Source organism: Taudactylus pleione, unplaced genomic scaffold (assembly GCF_031769625.1).
Source record: "Taudactylus pleione unplaced genomic scaffold, aTauple2 ptg000116l, whole genome shotgun sequence".
NCBI classification, from domain to species: Eukaryota; Metazoa; Chordata; class Amphibia; order Anura; family Myobatrachidae; genus Taudactylus; species Taudactylus pleione.
The window spans coordinates 20990126-21010547 of NW_028284518.1; the positions used below are offsets into that span (position 1 = coordinate 20990126).

The 20422-nt window shown below is 41.5% G+C and overlaps 1 protein-coding gene across 1 annotated transcript in view; it reads right to left on the reverse strand.

Annotated features, from left to right (window-relative positions):
* Positions 1-20422, reverse strand: part of GMDS (GDP-mannose 4,6-dehydratase) — a 718047-nt gene that overhangs the window by 566255 nt on the left and 131370 nt on the right. The window contains exons 4-5 of the mRNA XM_088471799.1: positions 13744-13831; positions 12247-12356 (exon numbers count right to left, since the gene is read on the reverse strand). Coding sequence (XP_088327925.1) covers positions 12247-12356; positions 13744-13831 — 198 coding nt within the window. The remainder of the gene's footprint in view (positions 1-12246; positions 12357-13743; positions 13832-20422) is intronic.

Below are 20422 nucleotides of genomic sequence, written 5' to 3' on the forward strand. Positions count from 1 at the left end.
TAAGAATATTCTGTGTGATATGGTCAGAGAAACTGAATTTGTCCCAAGACAAGTGACACCTTCCCACTGAGGGCCAGAGAGCAAAACCTTGGGAAGAGACTGCCACAAACTTGGCTTAACAGCATCATTTCTCGGAGTGTCTGAGCAAATGTACATACCATCTGCACTGCACTGCCCTGCTCCGTTAACGGTCACCAGCTACATCAATACCTGCAGAGGATTCTTCCGCTGTCCTCCCTCAGGCTATATCGGAACATTCCCAGCTATTGCTCTAGATATAACATTATGGGGCATATTCAATTTGGAGCGAAAAGTCCTTTGCTGGACTTTGGCGTCATCGCAGGTTTCAGGGTCGAAAAGTTATTGCGCTCGTCCCCTCGTATTCAATTCCAAATCGGCAAAAACGGGACCCGGCGAAACCTAAATCAGCAAAGTCCTGTCATTTTTGGGGAAATCACCCCGACACCCCCCTAAAGATGCTCTGACATGGGGGTTCACTATGGGTACTCCCGAATAGACCTGCAAAAGGTATTTGGGGTCTTTAAATGGTCTCAATAGGTGCTATTTAGCATTTTGAGCATGTGGTGAAGAATAGTATTTACCACTGTTTTTTTAGAAAAATAAGTTGTCCCATCAAATTTGGGGTACATGAAAATGGATGCAAGCACACTTAAAAATCTAATGTCAAGCTTTAAAACACGCAAAAAAAAAACGCACATTCAGCAAACACCTGCAATCGACAAAACACCTCCCCCATACTTGCAGGACCCCCCCCCCCAAGGCTATTTTGGTAGTTTTTGAATTTGTACCCCCACTTTAAACCTTTTTCGCCCACATTTTCAAAGTGCTTTTTTCGGGTTTCCTGTGTGTGTTTTTTAAGATATTTGACACAGTTAGCGTCAAGCGGGGTGTACATAAAGTGCAGAGTGGTGTCCACATCTCTGCACCCCAAAACCACAATTCTGCACTTTTTTCCGATGGGTATTAATAGGGGAAACTTTTTCACCTATTACATTGCATTTTCGCACCGGCGAAAAGACGCTACACTTGTATAAGGGGATAAGTGAAATCGCCGAAAAAGTTTCGCAGAGAACGGCTTTTCGCTCCAAATTGAATACGACCCTAAATCTCACGCAATGGAAGAGATTTTACTACCAGAAGAATACAAAAGCAACAATCATTTTAAAACTTCTGATTGTCAACCATATGATTGATTGTATTTCGGACATAATCCCGATTACTAAACATATTAGCCTTTGTCTAGGTGGTACCCTCTGACCCTGAGTGTTCAGACCTATTTTGGCCCAAGGACGAGGTGACGTCATCTGCCGCTTCCAGTATTCAGAAAATACTCCGGAGAGTGTGGCTGTGTGTAACAGAGATATCTGCTACCCGGCGCGGTCCGGAGACGCCTGAACATGCGTAGATCCAAATAACAGTTTGCTACATTCCTGCTGCTGCTTTTTATGATGTACGTATACATTAGTAAAGTTGTGTTTATACTATTCTCACGACTGTGCGCCCTCTACGTATTTGTTCTTTCACATTTGTAGATTCTATGCCTTCAGGTTAAGGCTAATTGGATGGTGCTGCACTTCATGTAAAAGCAAAGTCAGAACTTAGGGCCTGATTCAGACCCACTCGCAAGCTCATAGCGCTCGCAAGCAGGTCGATGGTGGGGTACTGCACGCAGCTCGCATGCACAAGCCCCGGAGCGAGAGAGCATTTCTCTCGCTCCAAGGCTAACTACAAAAGGGGCGTCTGTCGATATTGATCGACAGCTCGCCCCGTTTTGTAGGCGGGGTGGCTACACAAACCAAGGCATTCCCGAAGGAACGCCTGCCGTTTGTGGGAGGCACAACTGACATCACCAGTGATGCCAGTGGAGAGCTTCCTGCTCTGTTAGCTCTCTGGGGCGACCACCGCGGCCATCGCTGGCTGCTCGCAAAAGCTGTGGGTGGTCACCCACAGCTTAGCGAGCGGCCAGGAGGCAGCAAAAAAAAATAAATTCTCAAGGTACACCACATTCCCAAAGGTACTCTACTGGATTGAGACATGGGGGTATATCTACCGAAGTGCAGGTTTTTAGAAGTGGAGATGTTGCCCATAGCAACCAATCAGTTCTAGCTATTATATTCTAGAAGGTGCTAGATAAAGGTTAAGTAGAATCCGATTGGTTGCTATGAGCAACATTAGTAAATATACCACCTGGTGTGACTGTAGGGGCCATTTGAGTATAGTCAGCTTGTCGTCAAGTTAATATAAGGGTAATTCCACAGTCATGGACTAACATTTGGAGAACACATCTCTGGGTATTCATTTAAGTAACTTTGGTTTTTCTTTTTTGTTTGAAAAATTTCCAAAGTGTAATATAATGCACCATGATGTCCAAAACGTTTTAACTATTTGTGTTAATAATAACGCATGTTCAACCATTTTTTTGTCTTTTTTAAAATAGTTACTTTATTGAAAAGTTTAATGTGTATAGATTTCTTGGGGAACAGCTGATGGAGCAGGGTGAGTGATTACATCTGTGATTTTAGCTCCTTGATTCCCACCTGAAGTTTTGATCTATAAAGTACCCTTCTCAGAGCTGGAGATACTCTCCTGTTGTCAATTCTATTCCCTTTGGGTTAAGTTGAGAAACCCACTAGTTCTCTTTAGGTTGTAGAGATTGGGCACCCATTGGCACCACCTCTACATTAATTTTTACATAGTACATTAAGCGATAGAAATGTCAATTTCATGGAGGCTTAAAAGGAATGTAATAGAGTGGCAGTAGAAATGATGGAGGGGAAAGTAAAAGGATAATAGAATGGGTAAAAGGGAGTGGTGACTTGAGAGGAAGGAAAGGCAGCCCACACTCTAAGAAGGAGAGGGGCCAAACAATGAAATAGAATGTACACATTTCACACTCGCTCGGCCTTGACAGAGTTAACAGAGAGGTGAAAAATAAGGGAGGTGGGGGAGGCTGTGGAACGATAAAGATCCCAGGGGGTTGGAAGGGGGGGGGGGGGGGGAATCCGTGAAGGAAGAGATACGAGCTACACAGGGAAAAAAAAAAACAGTTGAGGTTAAACAGTGACAATATGGTGAAGGGTAAGTGGAAATAAAACAAAAATTTGGAAGTGGCCATTCTTTTATCAAAAAAAGTTTTTAAAACAGCAATCGCTATAATTAGCCATTTGGCAAGCTTTAAAGTAAAGGGTATGATATCTACTAGAACAAGATCAGTAAACGAGATGAAACAAATACATAGCTGTGGGACATAATCATAAGTAAAGTGTTAAACAGCGCAACCCATCAACATTTAGGTTGAAAAGTCTGAACAATGACACTGTAATGAGGCAGTATGCTATTACTAAAGTGTATAACATAACTTCGGATAATTAAAAACAATGCTATGTACATGCGACCTGAAAACCATTTTTTTTTTTTTTTTTTATAACAAGACAAACTTAGAATCAAAAGTTAGACTAAAACTAAAGAAATAATGCTGGCCTGTATATAATTTAGGGATTAAGCAGTTGGCCAATCAGGAGCTGGAGGACTTCTTGGGGAGAAGCCACTTGGTGACAGATCATCTCAGACAAATCAGCTATAATAATACCAGATGTCTTAAGCAGTTTGTAGCCTTGAAAGAGTTCTTACTATGTGAGAGTTGTCATCCTTGATGACCACCAACTGGAAGGGAAAGCCCCCTCTGTATCTGATCAAGCAGTTCAGGAGGGCCTTCGTGACATTGATCAGGTTGCGCTGTTGAAGCATTGGCTCAAAACAATACACATTTACTCATTTTTCACCATCTTAGCAATAGTAAGGAAAAGATACAAATATCACGAAAACAAAACCTACTAAGACAATTATGCTAGTCAAATAATAATCAGTATCTTAAATATGGACAAACAAATGAGCAGGTCAAGTAGGTCAGGTAGGAGTGTGCAGAAAAAGCCTATAGATACAGTAGGAGGGGTTAAATCAGGTGAGTGGTATCAGATCATACTGTAGGAGTATCTGGGTTTAAAACCGTTGTGTTGAGTAAAAATATTTATGAATTTGGACTAATGTTAGTGGATAGAATTTCGTTTAAACTTTCCCAGGTATCAAACAATTGTTTCACACTTTTTTTCCTTAGGTTGCGCAGTTTACTAGCGTGGATGAAATGGAATCTTGGAACAGTTGCAGCTGGGAGACAGAGTATTGGATAGAAGGAAATTTCAGATTATTTTTTCTCCAGCTTTGAAGTAGTGAAAACGACGATAACGTCCCTAGGGGGTTGGTCAGAGTTTAGTTTCGGATGGAGGGCCTTGTAAGCTCGATCAAGATAAAGTAAGTCTGTGGTGAGTTCTAGGACTAGGCCCACTAGATATGCTGGAAGAGACTCTGTAAACACAGTTTCAGGGATGTATCTAAGGCGGACATTGTTGTGGCAGTATTGGCTCTCCAAAACCTCTAGATTGTCTTTTTAGGACTCAAACTCGGATTTCAAATCTGCAAATTCAACAGTTTGGTATAGACATACCTCGTCCATCTTCTGCTGAAGTGTATCAGTACGTGAACCAAGCTCCATAAATTCTGATTCGAAGTCAGAAATGATAGGGCGCAATTCAGACTGGATTGTCTACTATGGTGTTAGCAGTCTGGTGTTTTATCAGTATTGGAGTCCAAGGTAGAAGCTGTCTATGCTTGGGAACTCACTTTCTCCAGTGCCCTCAGAATGTTATGTTTGAGAGTGGCAGTTTTTTTGTGGCGTTAAGATGGATAGTGGAAGGTAAATGATGACAGAGAATCCCAGAACTAGGCGAAGACGCTCCAGATAAATTGCGGATGATATAGATTAAACGGAAATTAGACCTAGACTATCAGTATTGTAGAGATAGGTACAACAGAGAAATGTTCCACCCCCACCCTATAAATTATTAGGCAGGGAGATTCATAGCAGGGTAGGGCAGAGTAAAGGTAAGTCTAAAAGTCCAGATGTCAGCCAATAGCACTGGCACAGTTGCTCCAAAATATAGGGTGTAAGGTCTGTGGGGCATACAAAATTAGTTGAAATGTCACTAGACAGAAGTGAGTGATGTGTGGTCAGTACAACTAATTTAAGCCAGCCATACACAATGCGATACACACCGTGCGACGTGATGGGGGATCCAACATCCGACATATCAGGCGGTCCCTACACACGGATATCATCGGAGAGAGTGAGCGATCAGATGGCCGACTGCCCTCCTCCACCTGCATAGCGCTGCATGGGATCGCACATCGCATCCCCAGATTAACTGAACCTGCAGAAAGATCTGGGGATGCGATGTATGACCCCACGGGTATGCACTCTCTCCGATATGCCCATACACTGTATGATAGAGCAGCCAAATCCGTCGGAACGGCGGTGTATCCAGAGATCATAGCCCTGCGTTGCAAGGAATAGGCCTGTTAGAACAGCTGAGGGACATGAACTCTGTCAGCTGAGGAAGTGTGAAGGTAGCAACTGGAGAGCAAGGTATATAAGCTATACAAACCTATTAGGGAACACTCAGGTAAACTCAGTAGAACCGGGAAGCTGATGGACGGAATCCAGCCCGACTGCTTCCCGGCTGTCTAATCCCGGCAAGGGCTATATGATAGGGGTGAAAATCCTGACGCCTGTCACTTTACCTATGCCGGGAGCCTGACACCTGGCTTACCAATCGAAGGTAAGGGTCAGGTTTAGGAACCCCCCCCCCCGGAATTTAGGGTTGGGGAAGGGAGGGTTAGGCGCACACACACGGGGGACAGGTTTAGGCGGCAGGGAAGAGGGGGGGGGGATTAGTGTTACGCTCTTGGGGGGGGAGATTAGGCACACCTAAGGGGGGGCTAGGGGGAAGAATAGGTTAGTCAATACTTACCGGCCGGCGGCAAGTCACACGGAGTCTGTGGAACCTCCAGGAAATGTCTGTGTGGCGAGCACTATGAAAGATGGCTTGCTTAGCTTGGGGGCTGGGCAGAGTGGGTGGGTGCAGATAGATAAGTTTGGTGGTGAGTAAGCAGGTATAGATGCCCACAGAATACCTATTTTCCTGGACACCTGGTGACAGAAGAGCAATAGCTGTGCAACCTAGGAAGATGGTCAACGCTACGTCCCCCGGGAGACTGTGGATCTGAACATCCCCAAAGTCCTGGCAGAGATAAAGGGAAGAAGCTAAGAGGGGCAATTCCCTAAAGGTGCGCTACAACCAGCTATATATTTAGAGGAGGCAGAGTTAATGGGGGAGAAGGGCACTCACCACAGCAGCTGGAACGGGAGCCTGCGTGTAACCGAATCGTGAAGCAAGGGAAGCCCTCAGAGAGTCTCCCACTGTGCAGCGCCAGCCGGAGCTCTGTGTGAAAGCTGCAGCTCTCCATAAGAATTTAGGGAGTAGCGGTAAGGGAGTTAGGGACATCTGCCAGTGTATGATGCAGAGCCCCATACTGGAGATCACCAGAGCGCCCGGTGGTGATGAACTGACTCAGGGTCTTTTTGTGGAAACGGACCAACATGCATTAGACCATGATATTAACTGCAAAATAAATTTGTTACAATTCGGTGAATTGAAAGGCACTTTCAAATTAAGTTTAGCTCCATGGCATGTATTAGATATTGATAATGATGAAAATGTGGTTCTGGTAAAATATTTATTGCACCTCTCAGAAGGTAGTGAAAATAGTGATCATGGCCTAATATATAAAAAATCAGTTTAAAGATACGTGAAACTGCATTTAGCAGTTCTTTCTAGTTTGGAATAATTTTTAAACCAATATTATTTTCAGTTCTAGAAAAAAAATAAGTAAAAAAAACATTTTTTAAATATTCAGGTACTTGAGCTCTTTGTTAGCACAAACGTTCATTCAAAATGAATTTATTGACACATTGAAATTCAAGATGACAAAGATTTACTGTATTCACATCACTAGACTGACATTTTATTGAATCGCTTTAAAGTCAACATCCAGAATAGGAATCCATGATGATTTGCTGAATTGCCCCTAAGAGCCTGGGAAATAAGCCAAACATTGTAGTTCTTCGAGTGCACAGCATACCACATTCTCAGCATGGATAACCTCATCAGTAGCAGTTTTTCTTACAAAATTGTTCTCCTGTTTTTCAAGAAATAATGGTGTGTAATGATGTCTGTGGGCAAAGTACGAACACAGTGAACCTTATGAAGTTCTAGAAATGGAAGTACATCTGTCCACATAAAATTATTTTTAAAGTTGTATAGTAATTGAAAGATTATATGTTTCAATTCTTCCTTTTTCCACGAGCAATACCTTTTTAGACTTGGAATGGAAGTGATGGCTTCAGGTGTTTCATTGATGCTCTTACTGTACCTTCTTTCCTTAAGGCACATACTGTATATGATGCATGGAAAGACAGCACTTTTACCATTCGTTTTTTTTGTTCTATTTATTGCTGGCTGACAAGTTTGTGCTGCAGCTTTTCCAAGTGTGTCTTTTCGCCTAACAGCAGCCCTTTTCTCTTCATCCATGCGAGCATGATAGCCACAAATTATACTGTTGATATTTTCCTTATTTCTATAGTCTGCATTGACAAAAACATTGTGGTAAAGTAATTTAAAAAATACTTGGAAATATCTCAGTAATTAGTATAATAGAAAATAGGGGTGATTCTGACTTCGTAACAAATCAAACACAGCAGGTAACTTTATATTTGTAAAGAGACATGTTGCAATGGGTCCACATACATCTAGCCTCCTGGCGCGTTAAACAGACCTTCTAGTCGCGCCATGCCGTGACTCAGAAGCGCCGAGCGTCTTTTCATGGGTCTTTTTACCTTCAAATGTGTCTTATTCGCACAGCAATGCAAATAGGATGCAGCTTCTGCTGATTAAAATGATATGCAGCATGTCTATTCTGTGTGAATGCAAAACGCTACGTTACAGTTGCAGCCACTGACACTATAATGTAGCATTTTGCATGCAAATACACCGGCACTCTCAGAGAACATAGGCATGCTGCATATCAATTTAATCAACAGAAGCTGCTTGTGCTATCTATTCATACCGTTGTGCTCATAAGATGCATTTGAAGGTAAAAAGACACACGAAAAGAAACTCGACACTACAAAGTCACACAGAGTTTCCGCGTTGTGTGGCACGACCTGTAGAACATGGATGATAGATGTATGTGGGCATATCTGTAGCTCACAGATACTGGACAGCTTTACTTTTACGCTGCACTTTAGATTTCAGTTTCGAGCCTGTCATACCCCTGTCAAAAGTAAATCTCTGCACCTTTTAAATCTGCAGTTCAATACGGTTATGCCAGGAGCAATGTTTTCTCCCAACTCAGAATAAGCCCCTAAGTTTCAACCGTCTGTTCTTCATTAGTTTTAGAAATTTGAAACAGTGCTTTAATTGGTCACAAAATAAAATATCACACTGAATTATAAAGCAACATTAAATCCTTATGCATTAAAATAACATGGCATGCTACTTCACGTTTGCAGCAACTTAAATGCCATGAAAAAACACACATCTTGCACTGCTACAAATAATTATCAAAATTTAATATGAATATATATATATATATATATATATATATATATATATATAAAATAAATAAATGTAAAAGACGGGTAAGGCATACATATCAATTAAAATAAAACATATAAAGGATATCGATATCCTCTAAAAAAATAAAAATAAACCCTTCAGAGCATATAGAAAACACGACATTAAATTAGAAATGGATATCTAAACCAAGAATGCAAGGTTTTCAATTGTAGAACTTAGACAATATAACTCCTCAGATGAAGCAAATAGTAACTTTTTATCAAGCCAGTCATATGTCTCCTGTGAGAGAGAACAAAAAGATCTATTTGAGGTTTAAATAGATTCCCTATACAAGGCAGGAAGCTCAGTTGGCGTACTGAATGATCCAGTTATTTGAATAGCACCAGCTGGTGTAAATCACTCACGGTTTTGTGGACCAGTCCCGGGATTCCGGTATTTGCCGTTAATCACCTGAACAGGCTGCGGCCAGAGACAATCCTTGCCAAATGGTTAGCGTGTGCACACAAGGAATATCCAAAAAAATATGTACGAGTGGATATCTGGTCCGTCCGAGCGTCCTCAGAATAGTGCGGTGACTGGGGCTCCACTTACAGCTGTGTCAAGTTGTATGATGGCTACCCGGGACAGCAGGGCGCTAAGCCCGTGGTGGAACAGCAGGTGGATGTAGGTCCTTTCAGTAGGACGATATGCTCTGCTATGTCTGTGAGCAGTAAAGACCGCCAGTACCAGCATAAACTATTTGCGGGAGCAATCGGGTTCGTCCAGCATAGATGGAGGTAGAGTGGTGATTAACCCTTAACGCGTTTCGTCACTCACGTGACTTCCTCAAAAGGTGTACTTTCAGACCTCAAATGTGCCTTATATGTGGCTTCCATTAAGTACTAGCAGGTGCAGAATTGGCTAGATAAAATCTCCTTGCTATTTAAAGGAGACATGCAGTAACATAGATACAGGTTGAGTCTCCAATATCCAAAATGCTTGGGACCAGGGGCATTTTGGATAACGGAATATTCCGTATTTTGGAATATTTGCACATCATAATGAAATATATTTTGAATGGGACCCCAATATACACACAGAATGCATTTATATGTTATATACACCTTATACACACAGCCTGCAGGTCATTTTATACAATATTTTCAATAATTTTGTGGCTCAAACAAAGGTTGTGTACATTCATAAAATTCAGGTATGTTACATATACACCCTATACACACAACCTGAAGGTAATTTTATACAATATTTGTAATAATTTGTGCCTTAGACAAAGTTTGTGTACATTGAACCATCAAAAATCAAAGGTTTCATTTTCCATTCAGGGCAGTAATTACTATTTGCATTATTGTAAAAAACAATAAATACAATACCAAAAAAGAAAAAAGGGGAAGGGAAAGAAAAAAAAAAAAAAAAAGAAGGAGGCAACCAACAAAGAAATAATTACATATTAACAGTTAAAAAATAAACAAGAAATAATATATTGAATCTCTATTTAGCCAGATACCACACATAAACATCCTGACTATACGAATTCTATTTTAGTCACACAGAGGATTCTAATGGAGAATCAATCATATGGATTAATAAAATAAAAATTAAAAATGTACAGTCAGGTGCATAAATATTGGGACATTGACAGAATTTTCATATTTTGGCCTCTATTCACCACCACAATGGCTTTGAAATGAAACAAACAAGATGTGATTTAACTGCAGACTTTCAGATTTAATTTGAGGGTAATTACATCCAAATCAGGTGAACGGTGTAGGAATTACTTTTTAAGGGGCCAAAAGTAATGGGACAAACAAAACAATCCTAAATCTAACTTTCACTTTTTAATACTTTGTTGCAAATCCTTTGCAGGCAATTACAGCCTGAAGTCTTGAACGCATAGACATCACCAGACGCTGGGTTTCATCCCTGGTGATGCTCTGCCAGGTCTCTACTGCAAATGTCTTCAGTTCCTGCTTGTTCTTGAGGCATTTTCCCTTCAGTTTTGTCTTCATCAAGTGAAATGCATGCTCAATCGGATTCAGGTCAGGGGATTGACTTGGTCATTGCATAACATTCCACTTTTTAGCCTTAAAAAACTCTTTGGTTGCTTTTGCAGTATGCTTCGGGTCAATGTCCATCTGCACTGTGAAGTGCCATCCAATGAGTTCTGAAGCATTTGACTGAATATGAGCATGTAATATTGCCCGATGGACAATGACCCGAAGCATACTGTGTTTTGTGACATGGTGAGTTATTAAGCTGAAAGATGTCATTAGAAGGGAATGGGATTGAAGTGCCGGCTGCTGTTTAGCCAGTAAAAATCCTGACAGCGGATGCCCGACAGGATGGAGATCCCAAACAAGGGCTGGTAAGTACCCTAACCTCTCCCCCAGTGTCTAACCCATAGCCTAAACCCCCTTTACTGCTTTCTAAACCTAACCCTCCTTGGTGGGGGGGCTACCCCCAACTTCTCCCTGGGCTTGCCTAACCCTCACCCCCCAAACATAACCCAAACCCCGCTAGACTCCCTAACTCTCTCTCTCTGCGGCAAACGCTGAGGGTGCCCCGGACTTAACTTCATTCGGGATGGCGTTCTCGGTGTTGGGATGACAGGTGGTATTTCGACGCCTATCATAAATCCCTAGCCGCACTCCGCTGTTGTGATTGTGACAGGCGGTCGTCACATGACTACATCCCATTAGAAGATAGGTAGACCGTGGTACTGAGACGCCTAATGTACGCCAAGAAAACATTCCTCACCCATACCAGCCTAAACCATTGAAACATGTTGTTTACGCCAAATTCTGACCATACCAATCTACATGCCACAGCAGAAATCAAGACTGGTCAGACCATGTAATGTTGCTCCTGATCTTACCTGACATTATTTCAAGATTCCATATGCTCTTCTTCTCTGTAAACTATAGAGACTAGTGCCTGAAAATCCCAGAAGGAGATACTAAAATGACCCAGTCTGGCACCAATAATCATTCCACTTGGAGTCCATTAGCTCACTTTCTTTAAGAATGGCATAATTTTATTTGGTTTACAAAATGTCAATTATATAACTAAATATATTAATTAGAAAAAGTAACCGCCGACAAATGAAAAGAACCATTAAGATAGGGGAACAATCAAAAGGTTATATGGATGACAGCTTAAGCAACAATATTATTAGAAAGGACAATACTAACCCTGAATAGACAAAATAATTGACCCCAGCAAGAAAAGCAAGACAAAAGCAGAGAGACCCATAGCATAGATTTTATTCCCCATTTTGGCTTTTGGTCTGAACATCTGAATCTCTTGACCAAATTTGTATGCTTTTATGCATTAAGTTGCTGAAACATGATTGGCTGTTTAAATATTTGCATTAATAAGCCGGTGTACCTAGTAAAGTGGTATCAGAGTATATATTCAAGCATTCACAGACAAACACATTTCAAGATGTACTCTTTACAAAACTGTGCATTTACTCAAGTATAAATATGTTCAGGAAGCATACAAAAAGATTTATTGGACCACAGACCGAACAATGACAGACCTGATTACTAACACCCGTATTGTTATTTCAATGCTATATAATATTGTATTGAACAGTGCATTAGGGATTGACATTTATACAAGTCACACACTGTACAGCATAAGAATTAAAACTTCAAGTCAAAGTAAAAAACTTAAAAGGAAAAAAAAGTCTTACCTTTACGTGACTCTGCGCTCCCAAGTTGTAGATTTCAGTAGGTTTCACTGTATTAATTATTTTCACTAGACAAGTGCTGTCAGTGAGATCCCCATAGTGCAGTTTCATGTCTTTGAAAGAGAAGAACAAATTATTATGAAAAGAAGAAAGCAGGTGGTCTACTTTGCCTGAAAAGAATCTTACTGGGCCTATGAAGCTGCTGGACAGAATGTGGGGAAGATGCGTACACACTAGCCGATATTTTGAACGATTGAGAGATAAAGATATCGGAATCGATCAAAATATCAGCTAATGTTTATGCTAAAAACAAGCAGCGCCGCGCGCTCCCGCTGGTCGTTTACGATCACCCCAGTCGGCTGTACATGCAGCCCAATCTGGGGTTATCGTGAGCGATGCCATGCTGCTGAATGCAGCATGGCCCCTTCCCCTCCATCGTCCGTTGAGTCAAGTGTGTATACACTTGCCGATGCCGGCACCCCTGCCAGGCCCACAGAGTAAGATATTGCCGCATACACATATCGTGTAGTGTGTATGCAGCTTTACTCTTATAGGGACTGCCTGACCAATGGTTTCTTTTCTGGTTTGTCATCATAAAATAGTACGTTTGGGTAGAAGCTATAAAGTAAATACACAGGGGGAGGTATATCAATCCTTGTACAGCGCTAAAGTGGAAAAGTTGCTCATACCAACCAAACAGCTTCTGTCATTTTACAGGCTGTGCTAGAAATTTTACATTATTTGAGTTTCTTACATTTGATGAGCCTTGTAGCAGTTGTATCCCATGCACTCCTAGTTATCAAACCAATCATTCTATGCCAAATATCAGTAATCTAATAATACAGCAGGCAGCATAGACTATGTCATATATTATTGTAAAAAAAAGTCTAACTACATGTCTGGTATCACTGGTAGTAGGTGGCCAATGTTGGTTGCTAGGGAAAGAAAGAATGTGATTCACTAAAATGTTACATATGTATACTGCATTTTAGCTTTAATCTTCAGATGTTCTCCGAGATATAAATAAAAAAAAAATAACGGTCAGCACTGTGCATTCCCAGATACCGGTCAATTGGTCGACGTCAGCATTAGGTCGACCAGTACTCTGTAAACAAGTATTTAGGTAGACAAGGTTAAATGGTCAACACAGTCAAGAGACCAACATTTAACATATCAACACTAAAATGACAGTTTTTTCATTACTTTTAGGGTTAGGCTAAAAGAAAAACCCATGTGTCGACACGTTAAATGCTGACCTTTTGGCTGTGTCAACCATTTATCCATTTCGACCTAAATACATGTCTACAGAATGATTGTCAACCTAATGCTGACCTTTTTTACGGTCAACATTCAGAACTAGTCGACCTTCTAGTGTAGACCTTTTATACCACACCTACATCCCCTGCTAATAAAATAAGGGCAAATACAAAATAACAGGTTTCTGAATATTTTTTGCCTTTACAAGGATAACATAGTAATGTAATACGGGAATAGTCTTACTTCCTTCTATATGAGCTTGTGGATTCTTGTACAAATGCTCAATCCTCCCTGTGTTGAAAGAGCTTGATCGACGTACAATGCCATGCACCTGTGAATGACAAACCACAGTTCATCCCTATTGACTGACAAGTCTACGTAGGCACAGAAAATCAGCTAGTCTTATTGGAATGTACACAAAAAACCCCATCACCCTTAATATTTAAATATAGTTCAGTTACCAGAACAAAAAAAAAAAAAAAACCGAACAGATGTAGATTTGCAAACTAACTTCACATTGCAGCATTACTACAAAATTCTAATGGAGGTGCCTAGAGCGGTCAATTGGTAAAAACTAAAGTGGGGATTGCAATCCTTCACTATTGGCTCAAATGACGAAACTTTCAAACTCAACAAGAAGAGGTGCCTCTAACATTAACAATATTATGGGGGTTTTTTTTGTTTTGTTTTTTTTAACTGTACCACATAGTTATCATTAGCAAATGGGAAATAATTAATTTTATATTGTGGTTTGCTCCACATCCAGTGCACATGTGGATGCATACAATAGCTGGCAAATGTGAAAACCCTTTATTAGATATTAGTTGATGTAGCAGTTTTCACTCGTGCAGACCTTAGATATTTACTGTTTCCACTTCTATCTCACCACTCCAGTAACACAATCCTTCACCTCTATAGTAATGCATCCCGTCCCTCACTGCTATAAGACGACATTACCCTGCCTCACCAGTGTACTAACACATTCCACTCCCTCACCTCTGTAGTAACACATTATCCTCACTCACCTCTAACACCACATTTCCCTCCTTCGCCCATGTTGAAACACAATGAACATTCCCCTCCCTCACCACGTAGTAAAACATTTGGCATTTCCCTCCCATACCTGTGTACTAACACATTCCTTCCTTCACACCTGTACTAACACATTCCCTTCCCATTCTGAGTAGTAACACATTCCCTACCTTTACTATTCAAATAGGGGAGCCACACCAACTGCCAGTGATGTTTAGCAGCACCCCCCCTTGACCCTATCCCTTCCCGCCTCCTCCGCTACCTCTCTCCTCTTGCCTGATCCCATCTTGCCCACCTACTCAATCTCTCCCTCTCATATGGCACTGTCCCTTCTGCATTCTAACATGCCCTGGTCTCCCAATTATTAAACAAACCAAACCTCTCTCCAACTACAGACCCATCTCTCTAATCCCTTTTGCCTCCAAACTCCTTGAGCGTATTTGTTTACAACCGCCTTTCTTTCCTCCCACTTCCTCCTCGACCCATTTCACTGTGGCTTCCGTTCTCTCCACTCCACTGAAACTGCCCTTAAAAAAAGAGTTAGCAACGACCTCATTGCTGCAAAATCCAGGGGGCGCTACTCCGCTCCTTCTTGACCTGTCCGATTTTGACACTGCAGACCACCTTCTCCTCCTGTTAAACCTTTACTCCCTTAGTCTGTGTAATAATGCCCTCTCCTGGCTGACCTCCTACCTCACTGACCATTCCTTCTCTGTCTCCTCTCATGACTACCCTTCCTCCCCACTTCCACTAACAGTAGGTGTTCCTCAAAGTTCTGTCCTTGGATGTCTCTTGTTCTCCCTCTATACGTTCTCATCAGCTCTTTTGACCTCCAATATAATCTCCAAGCGGATGATACTCAGACCTACCTTTCCTCCCCTGACCTCTCCCCCTCGCTCCTCACTCGTATCTCCAACTGCCGCTCTGCCATCTCTTCCTGGATGCTCTCTTAAACTTAACATGTCTGAAGGTGCCCACACACTCGGCGTTCAGGTCACGATCCGATATCATGTCCGATTTCTCCCCCTGCAGTCGTTGGCACGATTTGGTGTTAAAAACTATCCAAATTGACCCACGATCTATCGTGTATCCTATACTATTCCAGTGCATCGTGACTGAGATTTTCAGATCTTGGCTGTAGCAGGCAAGATCTGAAGATGCGATGTACAACCAGCAGGTACACGCATCGGCATCGTAATCGTGAGTAGAGACTCACGATTAGGACATATTTTACACGATCTATCGTTCCGATTCGTCTGAATCGGGCTGATCGTGTAAAATATTGCCTAGTGTGTGGGCACCTTAAGAATGAGCTGATCATCTTCCCACCCTCCCACATTACCTCAATTCCCACAATTTCATTATCAATTGACAGCACAACAATCTCCTCTAGCCCCAAAGTGTGCTGTCATGGAGTGATCCTGGACTCCTCCCTCTCCTTCAAACCACACATTCAGCACCTCTTGCAGTCCTGCCATTTCCATCTCAAAAATATTTCCACGATCAGACCCTCTCTCAACCAGGATGATACTAAAACCCTTCTCCCATCAGGCCTCCCTGACTCCCACCTCTCTCCACGCCAATCTGTCCTCATTGCTGCTGCTCGGCTCATCTTACTATCCAAACTTACTACATTTGCCTCTACACTCCTACAAGCCCTACATTGGCTCCCCTTCCCCTTCAGAACACAATTCAAGGTTCTTACACATTTACAAAGCCCTCACCTAATCTTCTCCCATTTACATCTCGGACCTTATCTCGCTTCACACTCCCACCTGCCCACTTCGCTCAACAAATACATGCCACCTCTTCTGCTGATTAATTCCTCCCACTCCCGCCTCCAAGATTCTGCCTGTGCTGCTCCCTTCCTCTGGAACTCTGACCCTATCAAACTCTCCACTTCTCTACAAATCTTCAAACGGGCTCTCAAGACCCACTACTTTATCAAAGCCTTCCAGCTCTTTTCCTAACCCGATGCTACATGCTCTTTTCCTCCTTGTCTACCCCATCTGTGTCACGCCTGTTTGTCTACTCCTCACGTATAGAATGTAAGCTCTCACGAGCAGGGCCCTCTTCCCTCATGTGAGTCTACTTATTTATACTTTATCTACTCCTTACTCCCCTCAAGTGCATTTAATACTTTGATACTTGCAGCAATGTGTATAAACCATGTCCTTGTCCTGCATTGTATTGTACTGTAAGTCACTGGTTTTTTGTTCACTTATTTGTGTACTTTGTAAGGCGCTGCGGAACACTTGTGGCACCCTATAAATACAGATGTGTCCAGCTACATCTTTGCCAATTGTGCTACAAACATGAGCACACATCGCGCCATCCGATTACCCGCAGCAGCATACGGTACGCTATGCGATCGCACCATCCATCCAATCCTATGGAGGCGTGGGTGCAGTGCATGCATCCGCTCGTGGGCGCACGCCTCGCTACAATCGTGGCGCTATTTGCAGTGTACGCAGCAACAATGTAGCAGGACATCTGTACATAATACGTTACATGGGGTGACAGTGGGTGTTTGACTCATCGTGGCTGCAGAACTTTCAATATTCAGTCAGGACATTGCACAGGGGGAGGAAATATTTTAGACCTTTTCACCTACTTTAGGAGGTTGAATGTCGAAAAATCCCTGCTTTGTGGGTACCTACGTCATGGAAGGCATATACTCCCAAATTTTCATGTTTTTAAGTCCAGGGGTTTGTGCTGGGCATTGATGAGTCAGTGAGTTAGTCAGTCCATTTAATTTTATATATTATAAAGATATAGATATGTCGTTGTGGAGAGAACCATACATACAGTACGAAGGTTACCAGTTTACCAGTAAAGAGTCAAAAATGTAAATAGTTGGCTCCGAATACATTTTTCTATGTATATAAAATAATTGTGAAAACCCTCTACATCAGTCAAGGAAAAATAATAAAAAAATATAGCAGTCAAATGCCTTATTTTCTCTACAAAAGCCATGATTAAGTGTTCTCATCTTTTCATGACTGGGTTTTGTGTTAGACATTCGGCAATCATGTCCTGAACAGCCTATGGGCTGACACTGTGCATCATCCTCCTGCAATGTGATGAAAGACTTCAGCTGGAGTTGACAGCAAGAACAACTACTCTGCCAGAAGACTGGCATAGTAACAGATCATGCTCACATAGCAAATCATCAGAGACCCTCTGCGTAGAGTGGTAACACATTCTTTCCCTCCAGTTTTGTTCTCTCCCTTTTGAAGGAATGTACACAGAGAAAGAAAAACTTGTCAACTGCTTAATCTGTGACAACAAGTATTAATGCAAGAACTGATGAAAGCGGAGTTTGTCTGCTGCTAATACAGGTGTAATGTAAACATTATGACAAGCCAAAATGTGTGCAAACTGGATAATCTGGTTAAGAATGTGAGAATCTTAACGCATAGACAGACATTTTACCCTTTCAAGGCTGCGCAAAATTAAATTTTTTTAATCTTTACTTTTAAAATCTCAGAATTTCTGAAGCAAGGTTCAATCCAGTGCTGACACTAATGAATCATTTTTGGTACATAGCTTTGAGAAGAAAACAAAAACACCTCTGATCCTTTGGTGGTTCTCTCCCTCTGTAATTTGCTGCAGGTGTATCATTTTCCTAACTTGTTACATCATACAAAGGAAGATCAATGTCAATCACTGTGCTTCCTTAACTGTAAAGAACACCTGCTTGTATTATGGGCAATACTAATCACAACTCAAAAAGTTACTTAAGCATCTGTTTTCTGATAGAGAACATCCAGACTCTTGTTAGTGCAAAAACACAGCATGGGTCTGTAGTTCGCTATACGAAATAATCAGAAGGCATGAAAACAAAAAGCTGAACCCACAAGAAGCTGATGGTAATCCATGTCACCTCAGGTCTCCTACACACAGAGGTAAATACACTAATACGCCACCTGCATTGATATGCACAGGCCCTATTGACCTACACGTCTCGTTACCTTTAAAGTACCTTAAAATAAACCAGAAACAATGTTTGGATACATAGAGCCATATTCAATTTGGGAGTGAAAAGTCCATGCTGGAGTTTTCGCTCCACATCGGAGGTTTTACAGGGATAAAGTATCGGGCTCTCGCCGGCTTTCTCCCCGCATTCAATTAGAAAGCAGCGGAAACGGGACCAGGCGGAAAGGTAAGTATCGGGAAAAATAGGGAATTTTTGGGAATTCATCCTAGGACCCCCCCTAATGATGTCCTGACATTGGGGATCACTGTTCGTACCCTCGTTTTTTTTCCCCTGCAGAAGGTAATTAGGGTTTTTAAATAGCCGTGGCAGGTGTTTTTTTCCCAACTTTGAAGAAGTGATGAAGAATAGCACATAGTATTTTTGGGGGGCAAAAAATAAACTATGCCCATCAAATTTGGGGTACATGAAAATGGGTGCAAGTATATTTTTAAGTCCCTAAAGTGCATTTTGAAAAATCTTAAAAAAATGCACCTGCCGCTACCACCCGCATTCTTTAAAACACCTGCCGCATATTTTTTTTTTTATTAACCCCAAATGTACAATTTTTTTTTGGGGGGGGGGGTCCCTTTTTTTTTTACACACATTTTTTTGACAGTTCATTTTTAGGGGCTATTCCCAGGAGTGCAGGCAATTTTTTTTTTTTTTTTTAAGCCTGCACCCCTAAGCCCGAATTCTGCACTTTTTTCGCCCTGTAAAACAGGGTGAAAACTTATCCCCGTTTTTTTCCTAAGACTTTTCGCATCGGCAAAAAGTCTTTGAAATTGAATATCGCAGCCTAATTGAATATGGCCCATTGTATAGAAGAGTAAACTGTAATGTCTTTCATTTCACTAGATGACAGGACAGCTTGAGCCAATCTATAATGCTGGTGACACACAGTATGATCAGCAATGAAAGTGAACGCAATTTGGAGCACTGTATTATGACAATCATAAAAAGATTATATGAGTACTATGAACCACCACTGTAAAATTATCAATGTCAGGATTCCCCTTCACTGCCAGCAAATCACAAGCAGCCAGTACGGGAAACCATTCATGATTGGCTATTTATTTTAGATTATAGCTGAGCTGCAGTTGTCAGTTGGAAACAATAGGAAGTTTTAAAACACTGTAGTTTACAGGAGTCAATTTTATTTTCCTAAGTAGAGTCTCAGCACCTTGAGTACTGGAATCTGCTATTTTACAACAGGAGAGCCACACATTGCCCCTGCTGTACAGAATGTTATCTTTGTTTTTAATTGGCAACATTTTGAACGTGAATATTTTGTTCAATCAAAATGTATTCATGTACAAGTGTGTCTTCATTCACTTAGCATTTTTGTGCCACTTAGACACTCCACCGTATCGATTCTTGTACTTTAAATACTTATTCCGAAATGTTGTGTTTAAATCGCATTGTAGCCACTTACAAAGTTGCTCACAATATACCAGGCACTCTAGATTATACCAATTCCTGTGTGACTAAAATTGTAGATTAAGCACAATGATACATGGCGCAGTTGCTAATATTGGTACGCTGCCTTTTACACCCAGATTAGCGATTTAAGGAAGAATTAAATTATTCTCGAAGGTAGGATTAGCCATGATGCAGTGCCCGTGTCTACTCAATTACAGCCACAGGCTACACTTAACGCACATATCTGTTCACCTCCTCCTGACACTCAAACAAAAATCTGCATTAAATTGGGCTTTCTGCCCTTATCACGGCCACGTTACTTAATCGGAATCTATGAGTTAATGTGAGTTAACCGCAGATTTATCACGCAAAGGGCTTCTAACTGAACAGCTTCGGGCATTAAATCTTGAGGCTATGACTGGTTTCCTCAAGTGCCATTGTATCGAGGATTATTGAATTCGGCCCCTAGTCCTTAAAATAGCAGCACCAGTA